The sequence below is a fragment of the Girardinichthys multiradiatus genome, chromosome 10, assembly GCF_021462225.1.
Source record: "Girardinichthys multiradiatus isolate DD_20200921_A chromosome 10, DD_fGirMul_XY1, whole genome shotgun sequence".
NCBI classification, from domain to species: Eukaryota; Metazoa; Chordata; class Actinopteri; order Cyprinodontiformes; family Goodeidae; genus Girardinichthys; species Girardinichthys multiradiatus.
The window spans coordinates 29,223,303-29,249,158 of record NC_061803.1 but is presented as its reverse complement, the minus strand read 5'-3'; the positions used below and the strand labels follow the sequence as shown (position 1 = coordinate 29,249,158).

Genomic DNA, 25,856 nt, shown 5'->3' with positions numbered 1-25,856 from the left:
GTAGGGCTTTGTAATTTAAAAGCAGTTCTTGCATATTTCAACCAGTATGTAACTGTCAAACGAATACGATGAGATAACCTTTTTGTTTATGGCTCCAAAAATGTTTTTTTTAAATCTAATTTCATTCTATAATTATGCAGCAGCAGAGTCTGACTGACCTTTCATAGTGCAACACTGACTGCAGTAGGTCATTGCCCCTCATCCGTATGGTACTAGTGACAAACTTTGGGATGTCTATGTCAACAATAGATGTTGTGTAGACAGGTCTTGGAGTGGCAAGCAGAGAGAATGGCTTCATTTCTATGGAAATGTATAAAAAACGTATATTAGCAAGAAGAGTTTAAAAGCTAATTTGGTACTTAATATTAAATGCAAAGATAATGCAGCAAGGTTATAGAGCAAAGTACTAAAAATGTGCCTTTACCAAGGCTGCAAAATTTATGCTTCCTTAGTTTAAGTGTACAATTTTAAGCAGCTAGGTGAGGCCCAAATGAATCAAGAATAAATGAATTATGAATCAAGTGTGAAAATAATGAAATAATACCATGTTCTTAAGCAGTTAACCTAAATAATAATGATTCTAACAACAGGACTTCATTGGCAAAAGCTTTTGTGTCATTTCACAAGTAAGGCCTAGGAGCAAATTATTTAAAATCTGCTACATAATAAAAATTAACATTCTGATCATGAAGAAAATATAGGAGAGGCTGTGAACCTCAGTAGATAGGTGACTCCCTGTTCTTCTAGCCACCCCTTAATCTGTGAGTCATTAGAGAGGCAGGCAGATAATACAGAGAGTATTCGGCCCAATCAGACAGAATCGACGGGAGGACAACTCTTAATAGGGATCTGCTATCAGCTCATCTTGATGGAGCTCCTAATGCCACGTGTCCACGTGTCTTGGCTCTCATTGTGTTGACTATGAAATACAGAGCACCATTAACAAGATAACATCAGATTATAAACCTGACTCTTTTGAAGACAGGCTAAGTTACTTTTTCCTGCCTTTTTTCTCTCAGATGCAAACTTTTGCCTTTGAGGCACACGTCGAAGAAAGATTTTTCCTCGGTCAGTCTAGTGTCACATAAAATGGAGATTCTCTGATAACTTCTTGTGCTCTGAGCTAATATGAAACACTGAGCATGACTTGGGTGTCTTTAAGGCAATGTTTTCCTTTGCCTATCTCTGCCTATTTCAAGTCCCCTGTGGTATAAATTGTCGGAGTGGACTCTATCTGTCTCTGGGTGGGCTTTCAAAGCAGGCCCATCAGTTAAGACTTCAGTAAAGAGCTTCCTCCTGATGCTGCAAGGAAGAGTCCCAGTCGTTTCTGGGCTTTTAACAGGCTGATTTACTGTAACTGTTGTCTGCATTCAGAGGTTATTGCATGGATTTGTTATTTTTCACTCAGGCGAATGTTTATGTACAGTATGCTGCGTAAACCGTTTTTGTTCTTCCAGGCACAAGGCATGTAATCTATGTGTCAAGATATCGTCTGAGCAGATGCAGTGTATTCAGGGCTGTTTCCCTAAAGATGTGAGTCAAATCCTAGAAGACAACCAGGGCATGATCTTCTGAGAAGCCACATCTAATAGATCTGGTCTTTTTTTAGGACTCACAGATAAGTCCAGTTACTATTTTAAAGCTGATTGCAAATAGGTATCTCCATGCATGGAGTGCCGTGCAATTGCCGTGTCATTCATAAACTAGATAGAATGTCTACCATCAGATAACCTGTGGTTCATCCATAAAACACCTGAGGCTTGATTTAGATTAGAAAAGGGAACTTGTAAAATCATTTGTGGTTTATCCTGATGGAGGCTGAGGTGTTTCTGTTCATAGTGAGCTACAGCAAGCCACAGGAGATGATTTAGTGTATGGGGCATACAGTGCTGTGAAAGAAAAAAAAATGCCCTCTGCTTTTTTGACACACTTTATTGTTTCAGATCATTAAAACAAATTAAGTAGGGTTTCAAGTTATAATTTCATTTATTGGGAAAGTGTTAAAGTAACTGCCCTTAAGCCTAGTAACTGATTGTGCCATTACCTGGCAATGAGTGTTTCACATTGCTGTGGAGGAATTATTTGTTTCAATTCAGCCACATTTTCAAACACAGCATCTTAGTTAGGCAATTAGGATGTTATTTTGGAGAAGGGCCTTTGTGTTCTTTTTTTAATCAGCAGTGATTTTATCTTTGAAACCCTCCACTTTGAAACCCTCCCTTTATGCCTCTTCCTTACTGATGAATTTTGCACACTGGACTTATTTGAACAAGTGGGTCTTGCGGTGTTTTTAACGTTGTTCTTGGTTATTTTGTGACCTCAAGATTTTATGCCCTTTTGGAGTAATTTTAGTAGGCTCTTGTGAAAGTTCACCACTGTTCCATGTTTTCTCCATTTGTGGATAATGTTTCTTACTGTGATTAAACGGAGTTGCAAAGCTTTTAAAAAAAAGCTCTCCAGACTGAGACAATATTGGTAACTTAGCTTCTCATTTGTTCTTGAATTTCTTCATCTCAAAAAACATGATAAGTAGCGTTTTGAGGTGTTTTAGCAGACTTCATGTTGTCAGACAGGTTTTTATTTAAGTGAATTCTTGATTCTACAGGTCTGATCATAATTAGGTTTTGGTTAGTTTTGTGGTTGGTTTAATTGAACCAAAAATAATGTATTTATTTCACAGTTTATTCAGTGAGAGGAATAATATATTATAACACAGGGTCAGGTTGGTGTGGATTGGTTTTTTTACTTAAAAAATGAAATCATCATGGGAATACTCTTTTCTGTATTTACTCTGCTTATTTTGTCTGATGTAAAAATTTAATCACAATGATTAAACTGCGACAAATAGGCAAAAACATAAGAAGATTATAAGGGGGCAAATACTTGTTCACTGCATTTACAAGATGCAGAAAGGACCTGGCTTGTTTGATGAAGCAGAGTGTAATTTTTTCCATCGACGCCCTGTAAGGGAACAGGATGGTAATGTGTCAATGTGTTTGTGCTGTTTTATAAAAGCTTGTTTTTTGTGAATTGTGTAAATTGATCTTTTTCTCAGTAAATGAGAGTAGCTACAGCTGGTTGAGAGTCACATCCATATGGTTGAACATGAGCTTAAAGGATCATAAACAAACAACCACACACCGGCCGACTGCCTGAGATGCGACAGGCCTCTGAAAAGAAACAATGTGAAATCTGGAAGACATATTGTGTTCTGTACACACTAACTTGGCTTTATTCCAGCTTCTAACATCAAGGAAGATTTTCCATACCAAGACATTGAAATGTTCTAATTCTGTTTTCTTATGCTTGTTTAAATTCAATTAACAATGGCTGTTTAACTGTAACCGTTAAATAAGGCTGTGATCAGAGTCGTTATGCTGTCTGCCAAGCATATGCTTTCATTGTATCTTCCTCTCTGTTGAAGGAAGGTGACCCGAGAAGAAATGTCATCCACTGGGGAGTGACGGGGGAGCCATGAATGCTGTGAAATGCTCAGAGATCTGCCACAACGCTCCATGGGACAGACAGCATCCTGGTCTCCCACAGAGGGCCACACATGCTGGTAGAGAAGCTGGACAACAGACAGACAGGCCAGATCAAAAACTGAGGAAATTGATAAATGAAGGCAAAAATGGTGAGTTCAATATTAATTCTGATTTTCCTAATAGCCACAGTCCAAGCATTTATGACCATACTTTTTAAATATCCAGTGGCTTTTTTGAGGCGGGCTAACATGAAGTCGGGCAGTTTAAATAACTGTTTTGATCAACTTGGCTTTTCCAGCACGCTAATTTACAGCTTCACATCACAAACAGCCTTTATAAAAACCAAATGTGCATGCCGCATTTATTTTCAAATTTAAATTTGTTGGTCTACCAGCCACTTATAGCTGCACTCTGTTAACTAGCAATGCACAGAGAAATTGTCTGGTGACCGTAGTGGAACAGTTTCACACAGTGAAACAGTGAAACAACACTTTTTGGTGTGGATGATGTTACCAAGTGAAGAAAGGAGATTTTTTAAATGAAGTCACAGAAAGCACAGAGATGTAAAAAGATGTTTAAAGGGAAAACTTTTTCTACCACCTGTCGAGGCAAGTCTGCAGTTTATTTAGCCTGCGAAAGAGCAAGGTTTTCAGCAGATAACAAGAAGGCTGAACATATTACAGTAAAGAAGCTGTGTTTTATTTTTTTTAGCTTTCAACCTCTTTTATTAAACATGGTGTATTTTAACATTCATGTTAAAATCTATATTCTTCACATCCCTTTGTGTTCGTTTGCATTTACATACAAACAGACCACTGTTGTAGCGATGCTAACTGCACCAATTGCTAATATGATATGATGAAGACAGCTGAAGATGTAAATGTCATAATGTTTTTGTTCTACAATAGTAGAACCCTGCTACTAGCATTTTTTCAAAAGCAAAACACAACATGGATAAGCTGAAACTACATTATTGCATTTATGTGTAAGGGATTTAGTATCTGTACTTTTTCTAGAGCCATTCCCTGTAGTATTCTTTCTGTTGTGACAAGGAGGGACACTGAATTAAATGTAGTGCCTCTCAAACATATAAACAGCAATATTTTACTGAATTTCACTGCCTGGACAAGCCATTACCATTGGCATTAACCTGTTCGTCTAATAAAATGACTTAAATGTTAGCCAGCACTATCAAAACAAGATCCTGACATTTAATGTTATTGTGTTCTGTACTATCTGCATTTACTATCTAAGAGATTAACAATTGTGTAGCAGCCATCAGATTGGAGGCCAAAGATCAGTCTGAAATTTAACATGCTACAATGTGAAAGGCAGTTATTAACAATAAAACATACTGTAGTGGGATATCTCGTTGGTCAAAAGCAGAGACGCTTTGATCAGGAGATAATAATCCCCTTTTAGTAGTTAAGATCTGCTTTCATTCTGTGTGAGCTGCAAACACACCTTTAAATCCTAAAAAGGTCAATATAAGGGTCATGTTTTTTAATAAAAAAGGCTTTAAACTCAACATGTGCCATTATGTCAGTGATTATTGTTAAAATATATTAATATGACAAATATTAATATGACAAATATATTGTTCTATTCTAATCTTAAAAATCAATTAGAAGACAAAAAAATGCTTTGAAATTACTTTCACTGAAACTACAACATGACAATACTATGGTATAACAAAAAAAACATCATACTGCCTGAGCCTTGTTTCATTTAATGAAAAAAACAATATAAATCTGAATTTGGGTGATTTCACACTGTAGACAAATATAATGGTTATATTTTTAAAATGAGACTGGGTTGAACCTGTTTGAACAAAGATATTCTGGATGTATTATGGTACTCCGTCTACTAAGTATAATTATTACAACACTAATTTAAAAGAAGTTGGGACATTGTGTAAAACTGAAATTAAAACAAAATACAATGATTTGCACATCCTGTCCTAGCTATATGCATTGCAATATATTATAAAGACAAGATCTTTCATGTTCAAACTGATAAACTTCTTTTTTTTTTTTTTTACAATTATTCACTCGTTTAGAATTTGATGCTTGCAACACATTCCAAAAACTGGAACAGGGGCAATAAAAGACTGGGAAAGTTCAGGAATGCTCAAAAAACACCTGTTTGGAACATACCATGTTAATTGGAAACAGGTGATGTTATGATTGGATATAACAGGGGCATTCCTAAAAGGTTAATTTGTTCACAAGCAAGGATGGATCGTGGTTCGCTACCTTGAGAACAACTGCATGATCAAATAGTCCAAGAGTTTAAGAACAACGTTTTTGAAAGTACAATTGCAAGGAATTTAGGGATTTCATCATTTCCAGTCCATAATATGAAAAGATTCAAAGAATCTTTCGAAATTTCTGCATGTAAGCAACATAAGCAACAACTGAAGTTGGACATCAAGTAAAAATGGGGAATAATTCCACCTACAAAGCTTGAATCATTACTGTCCTCCGTTCCCAAGGGCTAAATGAGTGTTGTCAAAAGGAAAGGTGATGTAACACACTGGTAAACATGCCACTGTACCAGCTTTTTTGGAACATGTCAAAACATCAAATTCAAACTTAGTAAAAATTTGCAAAAAACAATAACGTACCTAGTTTGAACATTGAATATCTTGTCTTGGCAGTGTATTAAATTTCATATAGATGGAACAGGAATTGCAAATCATTGTTTTTAAATCAGTGTTTTTATTTACTTTTTACATAACATCTCAACTTCCTTGGGATTGAGGTTGTGGTATAGGTATATAAAATATAGATATACATGTCTTTACAGAACACTGCTACCATACATTGTCTGTTCAAGATGAAGCTGTTAGTTGAAATTGTTTATGGGGGATTGGAAATAGTGATAGTGTTACAGAGTTGGTAAAGCATACAAAGCAGTTCAGTTGTGTGATAAAGGTTTTGCTCTGTTAAAGGCCTGTAAATACTCCGTAAAAACCCAGGAATTTTTCTCTCTCAGAGCCGACAGAGAAGAATGACGAGGTTTTCCTCTCGGCCCTGATTTGGGAGTTCTCACAGCTTGTTTTGGACATACCGTCTTGGCAGCTTTTTTTTCTCTTGTGGTGTCTGACAACTATTTTGTGATTGGTCGGAAATTTTAATTGGGCTTGGTTAATGGGAAAACTGTGTGACGTATGCTTCATGGGACGGCCCTAAGAGGGCTTCCCAGGACTTCTTCACTTGAGTTTTTCGTGAAGTAAAAAACTAGGACCAAAGCTAACTTTATTCACGTGCCTACCACTTGAGTAAACAACCAAATTTCTCTGTTCTTGGTTAGATGACAAAGCAGATTATTAGTTGATTTGCTAAGTGGTCTTTTCTTAGTTTGAGCAAACACTACAAGACTACATTACAAACAGTTTGTACGAACATTTTGGAAATATATAAAATGTAATTGCATTTTGTGAAAGCAATCTTTAAGTTCCATTTATCTGCCAATCCCGGTCACGTACCTACAATAGTGATACAAGGCAGCTTGAACCTTTTATTGAATTCCTCTGAAGATTAATCCCTGCTGAAATATTTATTTTTCAGCATCACAGCCCAACTTAACCTGACTTAAATGCCACTCGCATGACAGGGCTGAAGGTGGAAACATTTGAGGAATCCTGTGTTTTGAATTGATATTTTTAGCCTTATGTGTCCACAGACTCTCCAAATAGTGAGAACAACGAAGTGTTTCTTTACTGCAGCTAAAGGCCTACAAAGTTTTCCATGATGTCATGTGTGGCGCGGGAGTGAGGGTAAGAGAAGACGGAGATGAACATAAACTGGAATCTCCTCAAATTCAGCCATTCACTTTGTCCTTATATTTTTCAAACCAATGTTTGGCCGGGGGGGAGGTGGTACTAGAGAAACAAAAATGAGAGGAGCCTGGTCTGTGGCTCCTCATGTTCCAGCAAGAAACAAGATGACAGGCTCCAAACAGGAGTAAATGATACAATTACTACTGACATGAAGACCCCTCCTCATTAATTGCAGAAACACACTATTTTGTGCAAATCTAATGGCCATTAACCTATTTAAATGTCATCATCTCACAACTGTCTACCAGAGCCTGACTGATTTTATACATTAACAGATCTTTAATCATTAACATTAAGAGAAAAAGCAAAACTCCCCCAGGAGTTGTGTCAGAGACGTGAGTTTTAAATATTTCCTTATTTAAGTTGAAAATTACTGGACCTTTAACATTCCAGTATCTGGATAAAAGTTAAAATGCAGCATATCGATGATGCTTTTTTAACAGACTGACTGACTGAAAGTATTCAGCGGAATGGTCGAATAGGTCCGACCTTTCCGCTGAAATCTGGCAAGACTATTAGCAGATTGTGTTTTTTGTTTTTTCTTAGAAATTTAATTTCTAATCAAAAACAAGACATTTTTATAAAATTAGAATTGCTTATCCATCTTCAAAAAGAGATAAATCTAGCAACAGGTAAGGGAATCAATGATGTTCAGTACCTCACAAGACAGCAAAAAATATTTTTCTGTTTTTTTTTTTTTTTTAGAAGAGATCCAATTTATGCATCAGCTGTTCATCCTCTAATGACTCTTGTCCAGTTTTAAAGTGTCTGTGTGAAATCAATTTTGATAGTGCATTATAGACCACACCCGCCCTGTAAACAACAGTGAAGGAGGATGTTGGTAGAAATGTTGTCAAAGAACAGCTTAGAGACCTAACAAACTGACACCCTCCCCAAGAATTTAAAAGAGCTCTATGTGGGCCAGAGTCATAACGCTGTGTCTGACCAATGTCCCATTTTTTCCTTTCGCCAAAACAGCTTGCTTTATATTATGCTGAACATAACATTGGTAAATGGAAGTGGTTGAAAGTCGTAGTTATTTACACATAATCATTTAGAGTTTTTCTCGAGAACTTTGACCCGCAATATGGTGACGTAGCTGTCGGAATCCTTTTTGTCTTAGAAAAATGTCTGTTATGCCACTCATACTCATTAAGTCTGTCAACAGTCAGTTTTCCTACAGCATCTTGTTTGTTCCAAAAGGTTACTTCAAGCAAATCCTACACATGTAGGAGGGGAAGGCAAGTTCAAAAATGTTATATACATTACAGACCACCCGTTTGGACACACCTTCTCATTGAAAGAGTTTTCTTTATTTTCATGACAATGAATATTGTAGCTTCACACTGAAGGCATCAAAACTATGAATTAACATATGTGGAATTATATACTGAACAAAAACGTGTGAAACAACTGAAAATATGTCTTGTATTCTAGGTTCTTCAAAGTAGCCACCTTTTGCTTTGATTACTGCTCCACACACTCTTGGCATTCTGTTGATGAGATTCAAGAGGTAGTCACCTGAAATAGTTTTCCAACAGTCTTGAAGGAGTTCCCGGAGATGCTTAGCACTTGTTGGCCCTTTTGCCTTCACTCTGCGGTCCAGCTCAGCCCAAACCATCTCGATTGGGTTCAGGTCCGGTGACTGTGGAGGCCAGGTCATCTGGCGCATCACCCCATCACTCTCCTTCTTGGTCAAATAGCCCTTACACAGCCTGGAGGTGTTTTGGGGGTCATTGTCCTGTTGAAAAATAAATGATGGTCCAACTAAACGCAAACCGGATTGAATAGCATGCCACTGCAAGATGCTGTGGTGGCCATGCTGGTTCAGTATGCCTTCAATTTTGAATAAATTCCCAACATTGTCACCAGCAAAGCACCCCCACACCATCACACCTCGTCATCCATGCTTCACGGTGGGGACCAGGCATGTAGAGTCCATCCGTTCACCTCTTCTGCACCGCACAAAGACTGTGGTTGGAACCAAAGATCTCAAACTTGGACTCATCAGACCAAAGCACAGATTTCCACTGGTCTAATCTAAACTCCATTCCTTGTGTTATTTAGCCCAAACAAGTCTCTTCTGCTCGTTGCCTGTCCTCAGCAGTGGTTTCCTAGCAGCTATTTTACCATGAAGGCCTGATTCACACAGTCTCCTCTTAACAGTTGTTCTAGAGATGTGTCTGCTGCTAGAACTCTGTGTGGCATTGACCTGTTCTCTAATCTGAGCTGCTGTTAACCTGCGATTTCTGAGGCTGGTGACTCAGATGAACCTATCGTCCGCAGCAGAGGTGACTCTTGATCTTCCTTTCCTGGGGCGGTCCTCATGTGAGCCAGTTTCTTTGTAGCGCTTGATGGTTTTTGCGACTGCACTTGGGGACACTTTCAAAGTTTTCCCAATTGTTTGGACTGACTGACCTTCATTTCTTAAAGTAATGATGGCCACTCGTTTTTCTTTATTTAGCTGCTTTTTTCTTGCCATAATACAAATTCTAACAGTCTATTCAGTAGGACTATCAGCTGTGTACTGTATCCACCTCCTGCACAACACAACTGATGGTCCCAACCCCATTTATAAGGCTTGAAATCCCACTTATTAAACATGACAGGGCACACCTGAGAAGTGAAAACTATTTCAGGTGACCACCTCTTGAAGCTCATCAACAGAATGCCAACAGTGTGCGGAGCAGTAATCAAAGCAAAAGGTGGCTACTTTGAAGAACCTAGAATATAAGACATATTTTCAGTTGTTTCACACTTTTTGGTTCAGTATATAATTCCACATGTGTTAATTCATAGTTTTGATGCCTTCAGTGTGAAGCTACAATATTCAGTCATGAAAAGAAAGAAAACTGTTTGAATGAGAAGGTGTCCAAACATTTGGTCTGTACTGTATATATACATATAGTAGATATACAATTGCACCCAATGGCTGCATGGCGGAGCAGTTGGTAGCACTGTTGCTTCGCACCAAGAAGGTCCTGGGTTTGACTCCCGTCCGGGGGTCTTTCTGTATGGAGTTTGCATGTTCTCCCCGTGCATGTGTGGGCTCTTTCTAGGTTCTCCGGCTTCTTTCCATAGTCCAAAAACATGACTGTTAGGTTGATTGGTTTCTCTAAATTGCCCTTAGGCACGGATATGTGTGTGTGGTTGATTGTCTTGTGTGTGTCTGTGTTGCCATGCGATAAACTGGCGACCTGTCCAGGGTGTACACCCGCCTCCTGCCCATAGACTGCTGGAGATGGGCACCTGCTTTCAGACTGACTGACTGACAATGGGAACCAGATGTTTTTTGTACACTGTATGAGAAGACACAATCATTCTTGTCCCGCATTAAATAGTACTAAAACGTTACTGTTTTAGGTCAGTTTAGGTTATCACAAATATTTGTATTTGTCAAATTCCAGAATAATGAGCAAGATAAAGTGCTTGTAATTTTGTAGGTTTTACTTTAAAATTATGTGAATTAGGTCTAAGATTTTGGGTATCCTTTCACTACCATTTTGTGATTACGTGGACCCAAATTTAGTGAGGCAGGTAAACACACAGACTGCATAGGTGTTCAACAGTAAAATGATGGAAGTCACGAGGTGGTTTTAGAAATATTTTATGTCTTTGAATTGCACAAGAAGCCGTATCAGTAATTTTACAGTGGGAATTGAAGAACAGAAGAAAATCCAAAAAGTAGATGGGGTTTTCTTTTTGGTCTTCCAACTTAAATTTAAAGGTCATGAAAAACTATCTAAAACTGTAAAAACAAAAAAACATATGTTAACTGCTTTCATCTGATAAGAACATATTTGCTTGTGCATGCTATCAAAAGCCAATGAAGAGGCATCATTGTACAAGCTATAAAAGGTACAATCTTCTGAGCTTTGATCGTTTTATACATCTGTCTTTTATAAAGCTGACCATTAAACGTGTTAGCTGCCTAGTCTCAGAGGTTAATCAAGAGATTTAAAATCAACCACAGCAACAGGTATAACAGAAGGTGCAAAAAATAATTTATAGAATCATCTTTCTGATTTAAAGGTCTCCAGATTTGGAATAGTTTGACACCAGCAACAAAACAATGCCTAATTTTAGATTTACATTTTGCTGAAAAAAGTTGAGGAAGAACACTGAGGCACTTAAGCTTGTACAGTTTACACTGGTCAGCACTTCTTTATTATTTTTTCTACAGTCATTATTCTGATACAGTTGTGTGCATGTTTGTGTGTTTCTCATGAGTATAATGCTATTGCTAGCATTAACTTAGTTTCTTTGTATCTATAGTTTTAAAGGTCAACTTTTTAAAAGTCTAACCATGGCCTGGGCCTGTGAATTACCACAAAATCATAATCTGGACTTTCTCATATTGTTTAGGGGCATGGTACTCTTACTGTGAACTGCATTTAAAGAAAATAAAAGAAATATGTCATACATGACATACATTGTATGTAAACATATGTAAGTATTAATAATATCTCACCTATAGCCTGTCACTCTTGTTTATTTTGTTCAGACACAAAAAAACAAGTTGCTACTTCAGGTAATTGTAAAAACATGCAGACAACAATTACTTATTAATTTCTTACTACAATTCATAGATGTCAGTAGATGTAAAAAAAAAATACACCATGCTATCATAATAATTGTTTTATATATGAGAAACTGTGCTCACAAACACCATAGTCAGTCACCTCTGTGGTTTGGATGCCAACTCTGCTTGAGCTATGTTCCCTCGCTGTGGTTGAAGATTGCATGTCCAAATACCAGTGTAGATACAGTAACATTAAGGTTAATCTCTACAGCTCAGCTGATAATGATAGTTTATTCAACACTGTAATATTTACATTTATTTTTTCCTTTTTATTTTTAATGTAATTACTATCCCTAAACTAAAGATAGATTAACTTGCACAGGAGTTATGTTTAAGTTACAACGCTCAGAAGAGTGAGCAAGAGGATGCTGGAATTGAATGGAAAAAACTGGAAATGTTTTGTCAGTAAAGTGAATTATCTGCAAAGCATGCTGTATCGTCAGCCAAAAGCATTTGCTGTTGTTGTCAGCATACAGATTCTGTAAGAAGTGCAAAAACAGAATGTGATTTCCAAGTTATTCTTGTTCAAAAACAAATGAAATGTTGCACATGGTTTCCTGCACGTGTCTTAAGTAGTCCGTATGATTTACAAGAACAGTTTCAAAATTTGATCTGTCACGCTGCATCACAATTGCCAGTTGACTCTTTATATGGAAGATCTCTTTATACTGCATTTGTTGGTGCCATGATGAATCATGGCTTTCAAAAGTGTCCCAGAATGGATTTATTTCCACAACAGAACCCTGTGTGTTTGCATCGCTGTTCAGCTTGAGAGGCTTAAGATCACAATCCATCTAACACTGGTTTACTGGGTAATGCAGAGGAGTGGTAGGGTTGGCTCCATGCCTGACATCAGTACTGAGAACTCATATCTTACCAAGGTGATGTTTGCTCTCACTCGTTCTTTAGACAACTCTGTGGTTACCACCAGGGTTATGAGTTTTATATAAACTGCTTCATATAAAAATTCAAACTTTTTTTTTTCAGATCAAGTTCCTGTTTTCATTTCATAAAAGCGTCTTCATTGAGACAGACCACACGATGGCATCATTAACACAAATTTGCCATCAGAGGTGTTACTGCTGTACTGCTGCCCATTTATTTTCTGAAATCGAGAGGGTTTTTTATAAATCCTTTAGGTTTTAGTTTATGGTTTCACATTGATGTGCCTCGTAGGAGTGTTACAATCTCCAGCATTGAGTCTGTTTCTCCCTGTGAAATAGCTTTCAAACGTATTCTTACCCCTTGAACTTTTTTTATTTTGACACAATTACAATTTATTTTCTTTTTTTTTTCATTTCATTTGATAGACCAACAAATAGTAGTGTGTTGGACTCGGAGTCAATACTCTGTAGAACCATTTTTTGCTGCACTTACAATTGCATGTCTTTACCAGCTTTGGTCATCTAGAGACTGAATGTTGCAATATAGCACAAGCTAAGCCAAATTGGAAGGAAAGCTGTGAAAATCCATTTCCAAGTCTTGAGGTCCTACCAAAGGTTCTCAGTTAAATTAAGGTATGGACTGAAATCATTCAAACACACTATATATTTTTTGTATCCAATCAATTCTGTTGTAACTCTGCTGGTATATTTAGGACTCTTTAATCAGGACAATGACCTCTTGGGACTTTTGCAACTTCTAACAGATTTTGTTCCAGGAATTGCCGTATTTGTCTCCATTCATTTCAACATCAGTCTTTATGATGCTGCTTGTTCACTGATTTTTAAAGAAAAGGGTTTACACTGGGTTTTCTTAAAGAGTTTGTGAAGGAGAGGAATACAAATTGATGTTACACTTTTCAGATGTCCTGTCCAGGGTGTACCCCGCCTCTCGCCCATAGACTGCTGGAGATAGGCACCAGCTTCCCCGTGACCTACTATGGAATAAGCGGTAGAAAATGACTGACTGACTTTTCAGATGTTTTTTTTTTTTGTTTTTTTTAAGAAAAACCTCTCTTCCCTTCACAATTTTAAACCACTTTGAGTCTTTGAAATTAAATCTTATTTTACGGTTGTAATTTGATTAATTGTGTAAAGGTTCAAGGGTTTTGAATACATTGGACAGCACTGTATGTAGGAGTGGGAAGATTCTTTTTGCAGTATTTAGTAATTGCATCTGTATTGATTGCAATTCTAAAACAATTAGTCTGTTCTTAACTGTAACTGTAACTGGCTTTCATCTTTGTTATGAGCTGCTTTGGGGATTGACTAGCCGGCGTGATTCTGTTCAAAAAGTTTTAAATTACTCTAAGGCAGTGAATAAGCAATGAGAAATCAGAGATGTTTCTTGGTAACCTTTTAGTGAGTTCAGTGTTGCAACCTATATTCACCTGACATAAAATGTGGCAGCGCTCTTTAATTTAGCGAAATAAGAGCGATGCCTGTTTGGCTGCTGATGTCTCTCTAACACACAGCGTAAAAGCAGCTCTCATTTCTCTCTGTCTGGCTTTTTCTTGCACCAAGATTACCCTGCGAACTGGATGGATTCCGTGCTGATTCGACTGATGCATGGAGTAGAGGGAGATTACTTTCATCTGGAGGAGATTAGCGAGCAAGGCTGATGGACATGATCAGCCCCGACGCTTGATCTTTTCATGTAGTTTAACATCAGCTCTGCAGTCTTCTTGTTTATGTAGCACCATGTCCTTAAACTGACTGATATATCCTCATCAGAGCAAATTAACTTTGCTCTGTTATTAGAGATTGTGTGTTGTGTAATAGCTTTAGCTTCATGGCTGTGGTTAAAATTCCGACTTCAACAACGGCATAAAAACTTGAAATGAATGTAATGAAAAGATATTACTCCAGATATGATAAGTGCTGTTTGTTCTGAGTGTTTGCTTTGCTATCTAAATGACCAAAAGTATTTTCAACAGGCCTGCCAGGGGTTCTGTCTTAACCACTATCTGCCTGGAGCATCAACGCTATAACAAAGAAAATGCAACTGTTCCATTTGTCTTAGGCAACAGGTGGAATATCTGCAGATGCATTTTTCCTGCTGTTGTTTTTAGCTCCTAATTCATCCATGAAATTACTCAAATGTTCATTCATCACCCGAGCGAAGCCGAGAGCGGTGGACCCACAGACCAGATTCAGTTGATAGATAGGACATTTCTGAAGGCGAATATTACCTCAGTGGTAAACAGATTTATTATTTATCAAACCACACTGCATGAAGTGATGAAAAACCAAAATGGGGAAAGCATGAAATAGCTGCTTGTATTCCAGACGAGAGGTTAAAAAAAATACGTGGGCCGTGTTTGGAGTGCTAACCCAAGTTTGTAATTGGTTTCATATTTAGACCTGCTACAGTAAAAATATACTGACAGCTATATCAGGGTTCTGCAAAGCAGACAAATAAATGAATCTGTTACCTTTGTTACAAAAATGTTGCACAGCTGCTCATGCCAACTAACTGAACATATATTTTTTTGTGATTCTTTTACATTTTTTTCTCTCAAAGGTCTGAAAAATTTGTCTGCATGGGCCAAGAGCTGTTCACCTAACTGGAATGTACAGTTAAAAATTGCTTGGCCGCTAATATAAATACAGAGCACGGCTGTTACGGCTGCAGAGAGATGGCAGGAGAGCCGGTCTTAGTCATCGCTTCTCCCAGAGATGTAAAACATGCTTGTGTTGTGTTGATACATTTCTGGGTGAGCGTGTGCTGCTGCTGTCCTTCGTTACTGACAAGTGATTAAAAAGGTGAAGTCACCCCCGTGAACACATCATGATCAGCAAAGGCACGCGTACCCCGAACTCTAAAATACTTAGTTTGGATACCACTAAAAAGAGAAGAAAGATGTTATACATCTTTATTAAATACAGAATATAGAATAGAAAAGAGCAGAAATATCCTCTATTGTCGTTCAGGGGGGAAATTCAGGTTTAAGGATAGAATTAAGAGTATCTGTCAGATCAATACAGCATATGCAGTTTTATCACCGTCTTAGCTTTTTTGGATTAAGTGCTGTGAAAAGTATTTCCCTCCTTACAGAGTTTGGTTACACCTAAATGTTTCAGATCATCAAACTAATGTTAATATCAGACAGTGATAACCTGAGTAAATAAAAATGCTGTTTTGAAGTGAGGATTTTTGATTTATTAAGGGAAACAGTTTTCCAAAGCAACCTGGCCATATATGGAAAAGTTGATAACAAACAAAGCCTGCATTGGAACCATCTGGGTGAAAAAAACGTGGTACATAAAAGTTTACCGTGGCGTTATTTTGGTCAAGACAAGAACAATCCAAATTAATTTAACTAGTCAAGAAGCTGCTGGTATAACAACACAGCATTCTAACATTGTAACTGATCATCGTTTGTGGAATATAAGCTACTGTATAACTACTGATACTACGAATGTCTCTTCACTTTATGATTTTATTTTTACCCTCACATTGCAGCCCCACCATACAATTTGATTGTTCCGTCTGATTTGGGAAACAGGAGAAGTGACGCTGTTGAACCCCAGTATGGACTGGCTCACATTTGGACAGTTTTCATTCTGAAGACAGATGTTCTGGTTTCTTGCCACTTTCCATAAAGGTTTTATTTGTTAAATGACTGAGGACAGTAGTTGTCCTGCTGGCAGGTTCTGCCACCTGAGCTGTGGATTTCTGCAGCTCCACCAGAGCTAATCATTGCTCTTCTTGCCTGGCATGTCACTTTAGGGGAACAATCATGTCTTGGCAGGTTTGTAGTTGTGCCATACTCTTTGCATTTTCAGGTGATGACTTGACCAGTTCTCTTTATACGTTCAAAGCTTGGGATATTGGCTTTTAACTTCTGCACAACTTAACCTTCTCTCTCTCTCTCTCTCTCTCTCTCTCTCTCTCTCTCTCTCTCTCTCTCTCTTTCTCTTTCTCTTTCTCTTTCTTTCTCTCTCTCTCTCTCTCTCTAAATGCTCGCACTGGATTTTATTTAGGAGTATAAGATTAAAGGGGCCTGGAAAAGATGCATTCCACACTTTTCAGATCTTTATTTGTAAACCCCCCAAAACATAGATTTACTGTTTGGCTTGAGTTTGTTACCACTGTGGGCAAAACACTCTGGCATCGAAGTGCTGGCAGCCTCCTGTTTAAGTACTCCTCAAAGTAATCAGTAGAATAAGTCGCACTTGTCACCCAGCACACCTGAGAACTCCAGCACCGTCTGAGAACACTGAACACATGTAGCAAGCACAAAACACAAACACAACCCAGAGCCTGACATTAACACTCTTAAGTTGCACGGACAGTGATCTAATCTGTGGTCGTCTGTAATTATTTATTCATCAGCTGTTAGTCAGAGTGATAAAGACCATGTAGGATTATCTTTCTTTAAAACTCTGGAAAAGATTAGGTCATCGCATCCACTTGGATATTTTTAGGGGGGTTTAACAGTGGCATATTAAACAAAACACTTAGAAATTCAATTAAGAAACCACTCAGCCACGGTGACCTGACAATAACCCAGAGTTATTCTAAAACAAAGGCTCTGCCGACCAGCCACCGTGCCGCCTCACATGTGGTTTGGAGAGAGCAGCGCTTAAAACCACAGATTCTTAGGGGCTGCCGGGATTAATGAAGAGTTTCTTTTTCCAGGTGTTGTATTGTGGATACAAGAGCTTTGGGCAGCAGGGGTTTTTTTTCCTCACAGTAGAAATGAAAACAGTAACACAATATACAGACCCGATCCAGCTCGTGGCTTAGATGTGAGCACATTCCAGACCTAAAAGAAGAGTAGGAGAGACAGCTTAGGATATTTCTCAGATATCAATCATATGTTCTATACTTATGTCCGGGTTGAGCGATGGGAGTAAGACACACGGCAACAGTAAAAAGGGGAATGTTTCAGAAGTTTTTACATCCCTTTCCAACCTTGCAACACTGTCATCTGAAACTGTGACATGATGAAATAGGAATATATGAAAAATTATTAAAAGATGTTTCTTTTATTCATAATACCGTTTGTCATACTCCATTGCTTTCATTGCCCCAGTTTAAAGCTGCAACATGGGTTTTACATTAATAATAAATAAAAAAAATGTGTCAGCTTTACTTTTCAATGTTAACAAAAATGTAATTGCAAAAGCGATCGGAAAGCCTAAACCTCTACATCCAAGGTTGTATCATTGAAGTCGGTTTGGACTAGTTCCCTATTGTTCATGTTTTGGTTTATACTGCACCAATTTACCACCAAAGCCATCTCATTGACTTAAAAGAATCAAACAATCAATCAATATTAAAATATGTTGCATTCAGTCCAAATTGTTTCAATTCAGTCCAATTTATTTTAAACTAATGCAATATAATACAGCCAATATCTATAACTACAGTTACATTCAGTAGTCTGTTCCTCGGGCCAAACTGATTTGTTTGTATAACCATTTTCTTAGGTGTAAATACGGCATTTCAATTTTATGACCCGGTTCAAATGTTTTGGTTAAAAATTATTTTTCTACAAACATAATAAGCAGAAGTAGAGACCTGTCAGTGCAACAGCATCTCTTTTTGGAGTCAGATGGTACTAGTAATCTAATCAAAAATAACTTAAAAATGAAGAATCTGCAATGAGCACAGCAGGGTTGTTTTTTCTTCACAACAGTAACAAAGATGCCATTAGCTGTAACACTGTCATAGAGGACAGCTAAAATGGTCCCCAGCTAGTCCCCACAAGAAGTTAAAATAGTTGCCACTTATAAACATCTCAGTGCCATTCTGATTTGTAAATGTTTAACATTATGGATTATGGATATTTTCCAATCACGAAGGCTCAAAACCTGTTAATCAGCCTAAAGACTGAAACATTTTGGATCGGGAAGTCAGAGGCCTGCCATAGGCACATGCCAATAGATCCAATCACCTTGTTTAACCAAGAATTAACCTTAAAAATACTGGTTCAAAGCTGCACAAAAATCATGGTTCGGTACATATCTTGGTTTTAAAGTCCCAGCTAGGTATGTTTAATTTAAGAAAAACAAACAAAAATGTGAAAATATTTATTTACTTAATTCAGCAGTGAATAAAAAATGCTAAGATTTTCTGATTTGGTTTGATTTTGTTACTAAATAAAATCTATATAAAAAAGTAAAACACTTGAAAATAATCAAAGGTGTCTTTTTTAGACATTTTTAAATACAGCTGTGCTGATTTTTGACAATAAATAAATGTGTAGATAACTTTAAAGTTATTTTGATATAGAAACTATCCACTATATGAGTCGACTTAATACTCCACAGATGCAAACCTATTGGTTAAACACAGACGAATGGACAGATTCTCCTCAACTCAGTACTGGCTTGTGGTCAGAATGTCTGCTGCTCTATTGACTCCCATGTCATTGAGGGCCAGTTGAATGATCCATTAAATTGGTTTGATGTTGCTTCAGGTAAGTAATTAGGTTGAGTCAAAGCTTGGTACATTATCATTGTTGAAATATGCCGACAATAGGTTTTCGTTGGGGGCAACAGGGCTGAAATAATTACAGTTAAGAATATGTATTATAGAGTCCTGAAACCATTGAGTGCAACCAAACAACTTCTGTGGTATTTTGCCACATTTACAGCTTGCCACTAGGGGGCTTAACTCACACACAGGCCACAGGATGTTAAGTATCAGAATCAGAATCAGAATCAGAATCAGAAAAGCTTTATTGCCAAGTACGTTTTTGGACATACAAGGAATTTGTTTTGGCGTAGTATTACAGATATGTGTGTTTTCTGTTACTCTGTTACTCTGTTGTTCTAAGTTGGAGTTGAGTAAACGAGGTGATCAAGCTTAGCTCCTGCGTCATCCTTCTTGCTCCTCTACATTGTTGACCTCTGAAGGAAACGTGGTGAGGTCCGACAATGAAGCCACCTCCTTCCAGGGACTCTCATCCGTTGTCAGAGCTCAAGTCTTCTTTAGTCCCTCTTCATTGCCCTCAACCCTCGCCCTTCAATTAGGGCGTTCCGGATGTCCCTGAGATGTCCATTCAGATTCTGGACTAGCTGTGGACCCTGCTGGGTGTTTGGGGAGGGGTGCCTGTGGGGGACCACTAGGCGGCTCCACTCACACCCAGACTACAGGATGTTACATTTTATAGAAAATGTTGTCCACAAACAAACTCACCACGAATCTTTTGGGAAAGCTACACATAATATAGTGTTATGTTCAATGAAAAAGAACACTTTGAATTTAATTCATTTTAAATAGCTAAAATTTGCTTTAACAGGGTAGTTGGTCCGACTAGCTGTTCACCTACCAGAAACTCACTTTAAGAAATCCAGTCCATCCCTTTAAGGGATGAGTGTCAAACTCAGGTCCAGCTAATATTACAAATCTCCAAATGCTCTGCTGGTGCATTGGTGTGCCGATCAGGATTATTCGCAAACCTCATTCTACAACTAGTTACATCAGGCCACCCCTTCCACAAATGGCCAAATGAAAGGTGGAAAACAGAAGCTTTCTGGACAGATGGGAAACAAAATATCGGTTCACAAAGGTAAAGGATAGAGCTGTTTGTCTTGTGTGCAAAACCAATGTTGCCGTAACCAAAGAATATAACATCTAATGTTAGGTTGTGCTATAGCAGGAAGACTCGGTAAGTTAATTTTAAGTACAAGCAGAAGTAGAATTATTTAAATTCACCTTCTTTTTGTATACACATATTGGCTAAATGGTTATGATTAGAAAACCCAATTAAGTTAAGGACATATGTTGGTTAAAAGAGGTTCAAATAAGCAGCTCTTTTAGGTGTCAATTGAGTAATACTGATGAGAAAACAGCCAGCCATTGGATAAAAAAAAGCTATTATGCAAAGGAACCAGTTAGGCTACTTCTGGTGTGCCAACTATTTAAACAAAAGAGAAGGGTATTTCCCCATGATCTTAAACACTAATGGGCAGGAAAAGGTAAGGTGAGGAGTTAATGGAGCTATGCAGGGCCATCTTTGCCCCTTCCACAGTAACAAAAATTTAGTAAAACTGGTACTTTCTGCTCTGTGGCTCAGTGGACATAAAAATGGCAAATGGTGTCAAAAAGAGATGTTTTAGAAAAGTTTCCAGAAAGTGGAACAAAGATTTGTTGAAAAACAAAGGACAAAAGAAGTGTCTGAGCAAGATCTTAAGCAGTTATCAAGTTAGAGTTTCAAATACATTATATAAATAGAATTAGACAGCAAAAGTCAAAATCTTAAATATAAGTCTATAAAATATAAAACATATTCAAGATTGACTCTACTTAAGCTCAACTTCATAGCTCATCTTAAGAGGGTGGATAACCTACTTGCTGTCTTGGTTTGTTATTTTTGGAAGAAGTTAGACATTTAAGGCCCAGATATCCAAACTTTGGTAACTCAAAACAACCTAGTTATGTCTAAAAAGCACCTCTGGCCAGACAAATAGCTGCATATTTAATTTGGGACTGAACTTTCTCTTTAGCTGTCTTAACACTGCACTTAAACCAAAACTGCCTTTAACAAGATTTGACAAGGAACTTTGGAGGATTTTTTTTACCAATTTTATACACAACAGTATTAAAGTATGATTGTACTGGACTGCTTGCCATCTTAATTGGTTTTAGCAAAACCTTACACTGCCACTTTCCAGTTTTACTACTCTATTCAATACTCATACTCATAGTCTTCTTCACTGTAAGAACTGTAGAAGAACATCATGGAAAACCATGCACCCGACCTATAGAATGCAGCTAGGGTTTTTACAAGCAAAGCTCATATATTTATAGTCTAGTGCAAATGAGAATCATCTGTGCCTTGGGGTTGATGGATCTGTTGTGATTATTAATCTGAGAATATTATTTAATATTTAATATTAATATTTTAATATTTTATCAAATAATATTTCTGTCTGTTAAGGGTTGTCCTGTGAATACCAGCCCAGTAAGGCGATGGTATTAGGACAAAATAGAAAGGTGTGAGACGAGCTCTAACATTATTGGACAGCAAAACTCTGCACATATAGGGAATGAATTCACACTATTTCTTAAAATACAAGAATTTATTAACAAAAATAAGTAAACTCAAAGTCAAACATATTTCAATCAACAAACTCTTTACTATGCTAAAACAATCCAACTAACTACCAAGCAGAATTAAAGATATATACAATATAAACACGTTGATCAAAGATGATTGAGAATCATGACCAAAAGAGTGATGCAACATTACCATCTAATGTTATTTATGTTTGAGAACCAAGGATTATCTTGAATAATCTGGAAATGAAGTTAAGTTAGTCTTGGAACTAACTTAAGCAATAATCAGCAAACATTTAGACAACCCTTCACAATGCAAGATCAGATAAAATATTATTGTAATAAAATAATGTTTTAAATAATGATCTGCTGAATGAAACCAACCTTCTGGATGACTAATTCTCAACAGTGTCTCATTAGCTGCCTTTATTTATTGAAATAATATTTGAAGAAATATTATTAAGGGAATATTTTGGAAAGAGCCAAATCTTTCTGGAGAAATGGGGCTTAATGATGTTTACTTAATTATCAGATTTAGTGAAATAATGTTTAGGGACTATTATTCACTAGCTTGAAACTAACAACCTTTCTGTTAAATATTCTTTAGCACCAGATCAAACACATACCTTTAAAATACCAGGGTCAATAAAAGGGTTAAAATGCATAAGCGCAGACGGCGCGTTATGATCAATCTTTTGTTTAAAATCAACCTTTAATAAAGTTTGTCTTAACTTACATACAAACAAAGAACACAACCTGAACACGTGTGCTGCAGATATTCTGCTAGCACCAAGATAGCTGAGTTCAACACAAACAAACCAAACTTCATAAAATGAAAAACGTTTAGATCATTTCAATCAAAATCTTTCTATTATTGTTCTGCCCAAAACACTTAACCTCATGAACTGTGGTGAGGAATGTTGTCCAAGCGACGATGAAGTTTGAAGAAGGTATTCACAGTGAACAATGGTTAGCTACAGTTAACCTCCTTAGCTTTGGGGGTTGAAGGTGCTCTGTGAACAAAGGGTTAGCTTCCCGCTAACCTCCAGCTGTGGATGAAAAACGGCTCGTTGTGTCCGCCAACCACACTGCACTTTACCATGGTGATGGGGTCTCTGCTTCTCTGCTGTCTTCCTTCCAGACTGGGAGACCGCTCCGCTTGGCTTCATAAATACCGCTTCTCTGTAGGGAACTTCTCTGGGACAGTTTGCTTCTGCAGGCCTCAGAGAGAAAGTAAGCAACTCTTACACCTTAATTTCCCCATTCATGAATGAAAGTACCGGATACACCGACAGTATTTCATTTGTACTTATCTTTGCATATGATCGTATGACGTCCTTGGATCCAGTTGAAGAGTTTATGTCTGTTTACCAGCACTGAGACATCAGTGCGCTTTGTCCCCCTCCTATCCCGATGAAAACCGGCTTGAAAGAGGGCGGATGTAGCAACAGCTGTGCTTTTATTTGGGCAGTGGCGTCACAGGAAGTCCGCAGTTATCCCGTTTCCTGGCTGTGCCAGAAGAAGGTTAATGCACTTTATTTTGAAAAGTTCCAGAAGAGTTTGTACCGGAGTTTTAATGTTGAAATTCATGTCTGTGGGTCCCAACAGATCCATCCATCCATCCAGTTTTCCTCCTTCGCCCCACAGGTACAATTCTGCTCTTCACAGGTGATCCCAGGACATTCCCTGAGCAAAAGACAATATATTTTGGTTTCTTACAAAATCCAATATGGCAGCCATACATCCACGCATTGTTCTCATCAGAAGAACAGAAATGCGGGTTGCAGCGACACCAGAATTCCGGAGAGAAACACAGATATTTCCCTCTGATTTGGCACTCTCCTGCTCCTTATGAAAGCTTCCAAGTCGTTCCAAGGCCAGACAGAAGATATAGTAAGCTTCCTTAAGCCCCTCTTGCCCCAGTGTCTCCTTGGCCACCTTAGATGACATTGGAACATAGGTCAGTTGGCCCTTCAATCTGTGGGCAAATTGTGATTAGACTGGTGAAGACCACTAACACAACACATACTCCCTATCTTTAAGCAGTTTCTCTAAGATATTTTAGGTAATCTTCAACCTCTCCACCTTTAAAACTCTACCCTAACCCAACAATAATGCTTCTCACCAACATTGGGGTGAGGCAGCCTGGGATGATTCATTTATTCTAATAAACAGTTTGTTTTAGAACTGCTTACATGCTAGCACAATGCGGGATAGGTGGCATCTTGGAGATTAAGTTTATTGTATTTTTCCAACATCAGTCCACTGACATCCCACATGTGCACAATAATGGAGGTTTGATTTTGCAGATAGCAGTAACTACTGTGTCTGTCTTTACAAGCTACATTTAGGGCCGTCTCATGGTTTGTGAATGTCCCCTTCTTTATGCATAAAGACATAGGTTTTGACCCTGCAGCAAGGAGAATCACACTTGCAGGGCTTATTTACCTCTATTTGGCATATGATAATGGGAGTGTATCAAAGGACAAGTCTGATAATCCCACTTGTCCCACGAACGTCTAATTACATAAGGACCCAGAGCTTTCCTTGCTTTATTTCTTAAAAACAAGTGTTGTACACATGACCTGGCCCCTTGTCTTTTCGCCAACTTCTTGCTGGATTGTCCCTGCCGGTATGCACAGTCAGTCAAAAAAATCAGATGGCCACAGTCTTACTGGGACCTTGAAATTATGCCTTCTGTTTATGTATCTTCTGGCGGTGATAGATGACAAAATTTACATCACCCAGGCTATGGGGTCAAGTGGATAACAAAGAGGACCTGGAGGCAATGTAGCTCAAGAATAAAAAGCTTAAATGTATGTCCATTATACTAATTTATTAAGTTATGAAATATCCAAGATGGATAAAAAAAGGACCATACTAGGTGCATTACTGTGATCATATAACATTTCTGTGTTTGCATGCAACATTTTTATCCCCTAATAATGTTTTTAGATGTAAATATGCAAAAATGCAGAGTGCAAATCTTTTCCTTCATTCGGGCACTTGCCAAACTGAAATGTCAGATCATGAAAATATCACATTAAAGCCTTTCTTCTCTTGTTTTATTACCATCTACAAATGCACCAATAACCCAAATAATGAACACATGAACAAAAGGAATCTGGACTAGCCAAGTACAACAGGTCCTGCTTCTAATAACTGTGATCGCAGTCATGTATCAAGGTACACACCACGGGCAAGAGGAGGGTTGCATGCAAGGTGAAATCATTCTCAGCTCTGACCCACCTCACCCTCCCCTCCATCCTGTGTTGTAAATAATGAAAAAAGAAGAATTCATTTTATGGTTTTACTAGTCAGCAACCCAGGTATGCATTTGTCAAAGTAGGAGGAAAGTTAGAACCATATGTTAATTTGAATAGGAGGCACCTGGTTGTGATTAGGATGGTAGAAACACACACTGAGCTGCATTCTTGGAGAACACAGCACACTCTACAACAATGAGTCTATTCAAATAAACAAAATACATGTATGAGATCTTAAGGCTTCATTTGAAATTGGCTGAGTGACTGATTGACAGTCTTACTGAGAACAAGTAAAGCTGTACTCACATCCCAGAATGTCTGAATCAAAAGCTTATCTTCTTTAAATTAGTCTGTAATTTTCTTTACTGCTTCCCTCTCAGTATGTGGGCTTATTCGAACGCAGAGTTCTTTTTCGACTCTGAAGTGTTGTAACGTCAAGATTTTGTTTATTTCAGAGCCAAATCTTCAACAGGTGTTAGAAATAAAACCTGAACAAAAGCTATTTTGTCGTCAGCTCTCTGTTGAGACTTATTTTGTGAGTCTAAACAATGCAGTGAAAAGCACAGCTAAAAGGAAAAATAACTGAATAAATTAAGGTTGAAAGATGACAAATGAACTAACTGTCAGAAAAAAGGTTATTGACATAAATGAATAGAAATGATAAATAATCCAAAAGTGATTGCGCAAACTAATTTTCTTAATTTAAGAAAAAGCATACAGGC

General features: G+C 37.7%; 1 protein-coding gene across 5 annotated transcripts in view; it reads left to right on the top strand.

Moving 5' to 3' along the window:
- Nucleotides 1-25,856, top strand: part of myocd (myocardin) — a 179,662-nt gene that overhangs the window by 79,030 nt on the left and 74,776 nt on the right. For all 5 annotated transcript variants that reach the window (XM_047376061.1, XM_047376057.1, XM_047376063.1 and 2 more), the window contains exon 3: nt 3,425-3,634. In XM_047376061.1, the coding sequence (XP_047232017.1) occupies nt 3,475-3,634 (160 nt within the window). In that variant the 5' untranslated portion in view covers nt 3,425-3,474. The remainder of the gene's footprint in view (nt 1-3,424; nt 3,635-25,856) is intronic.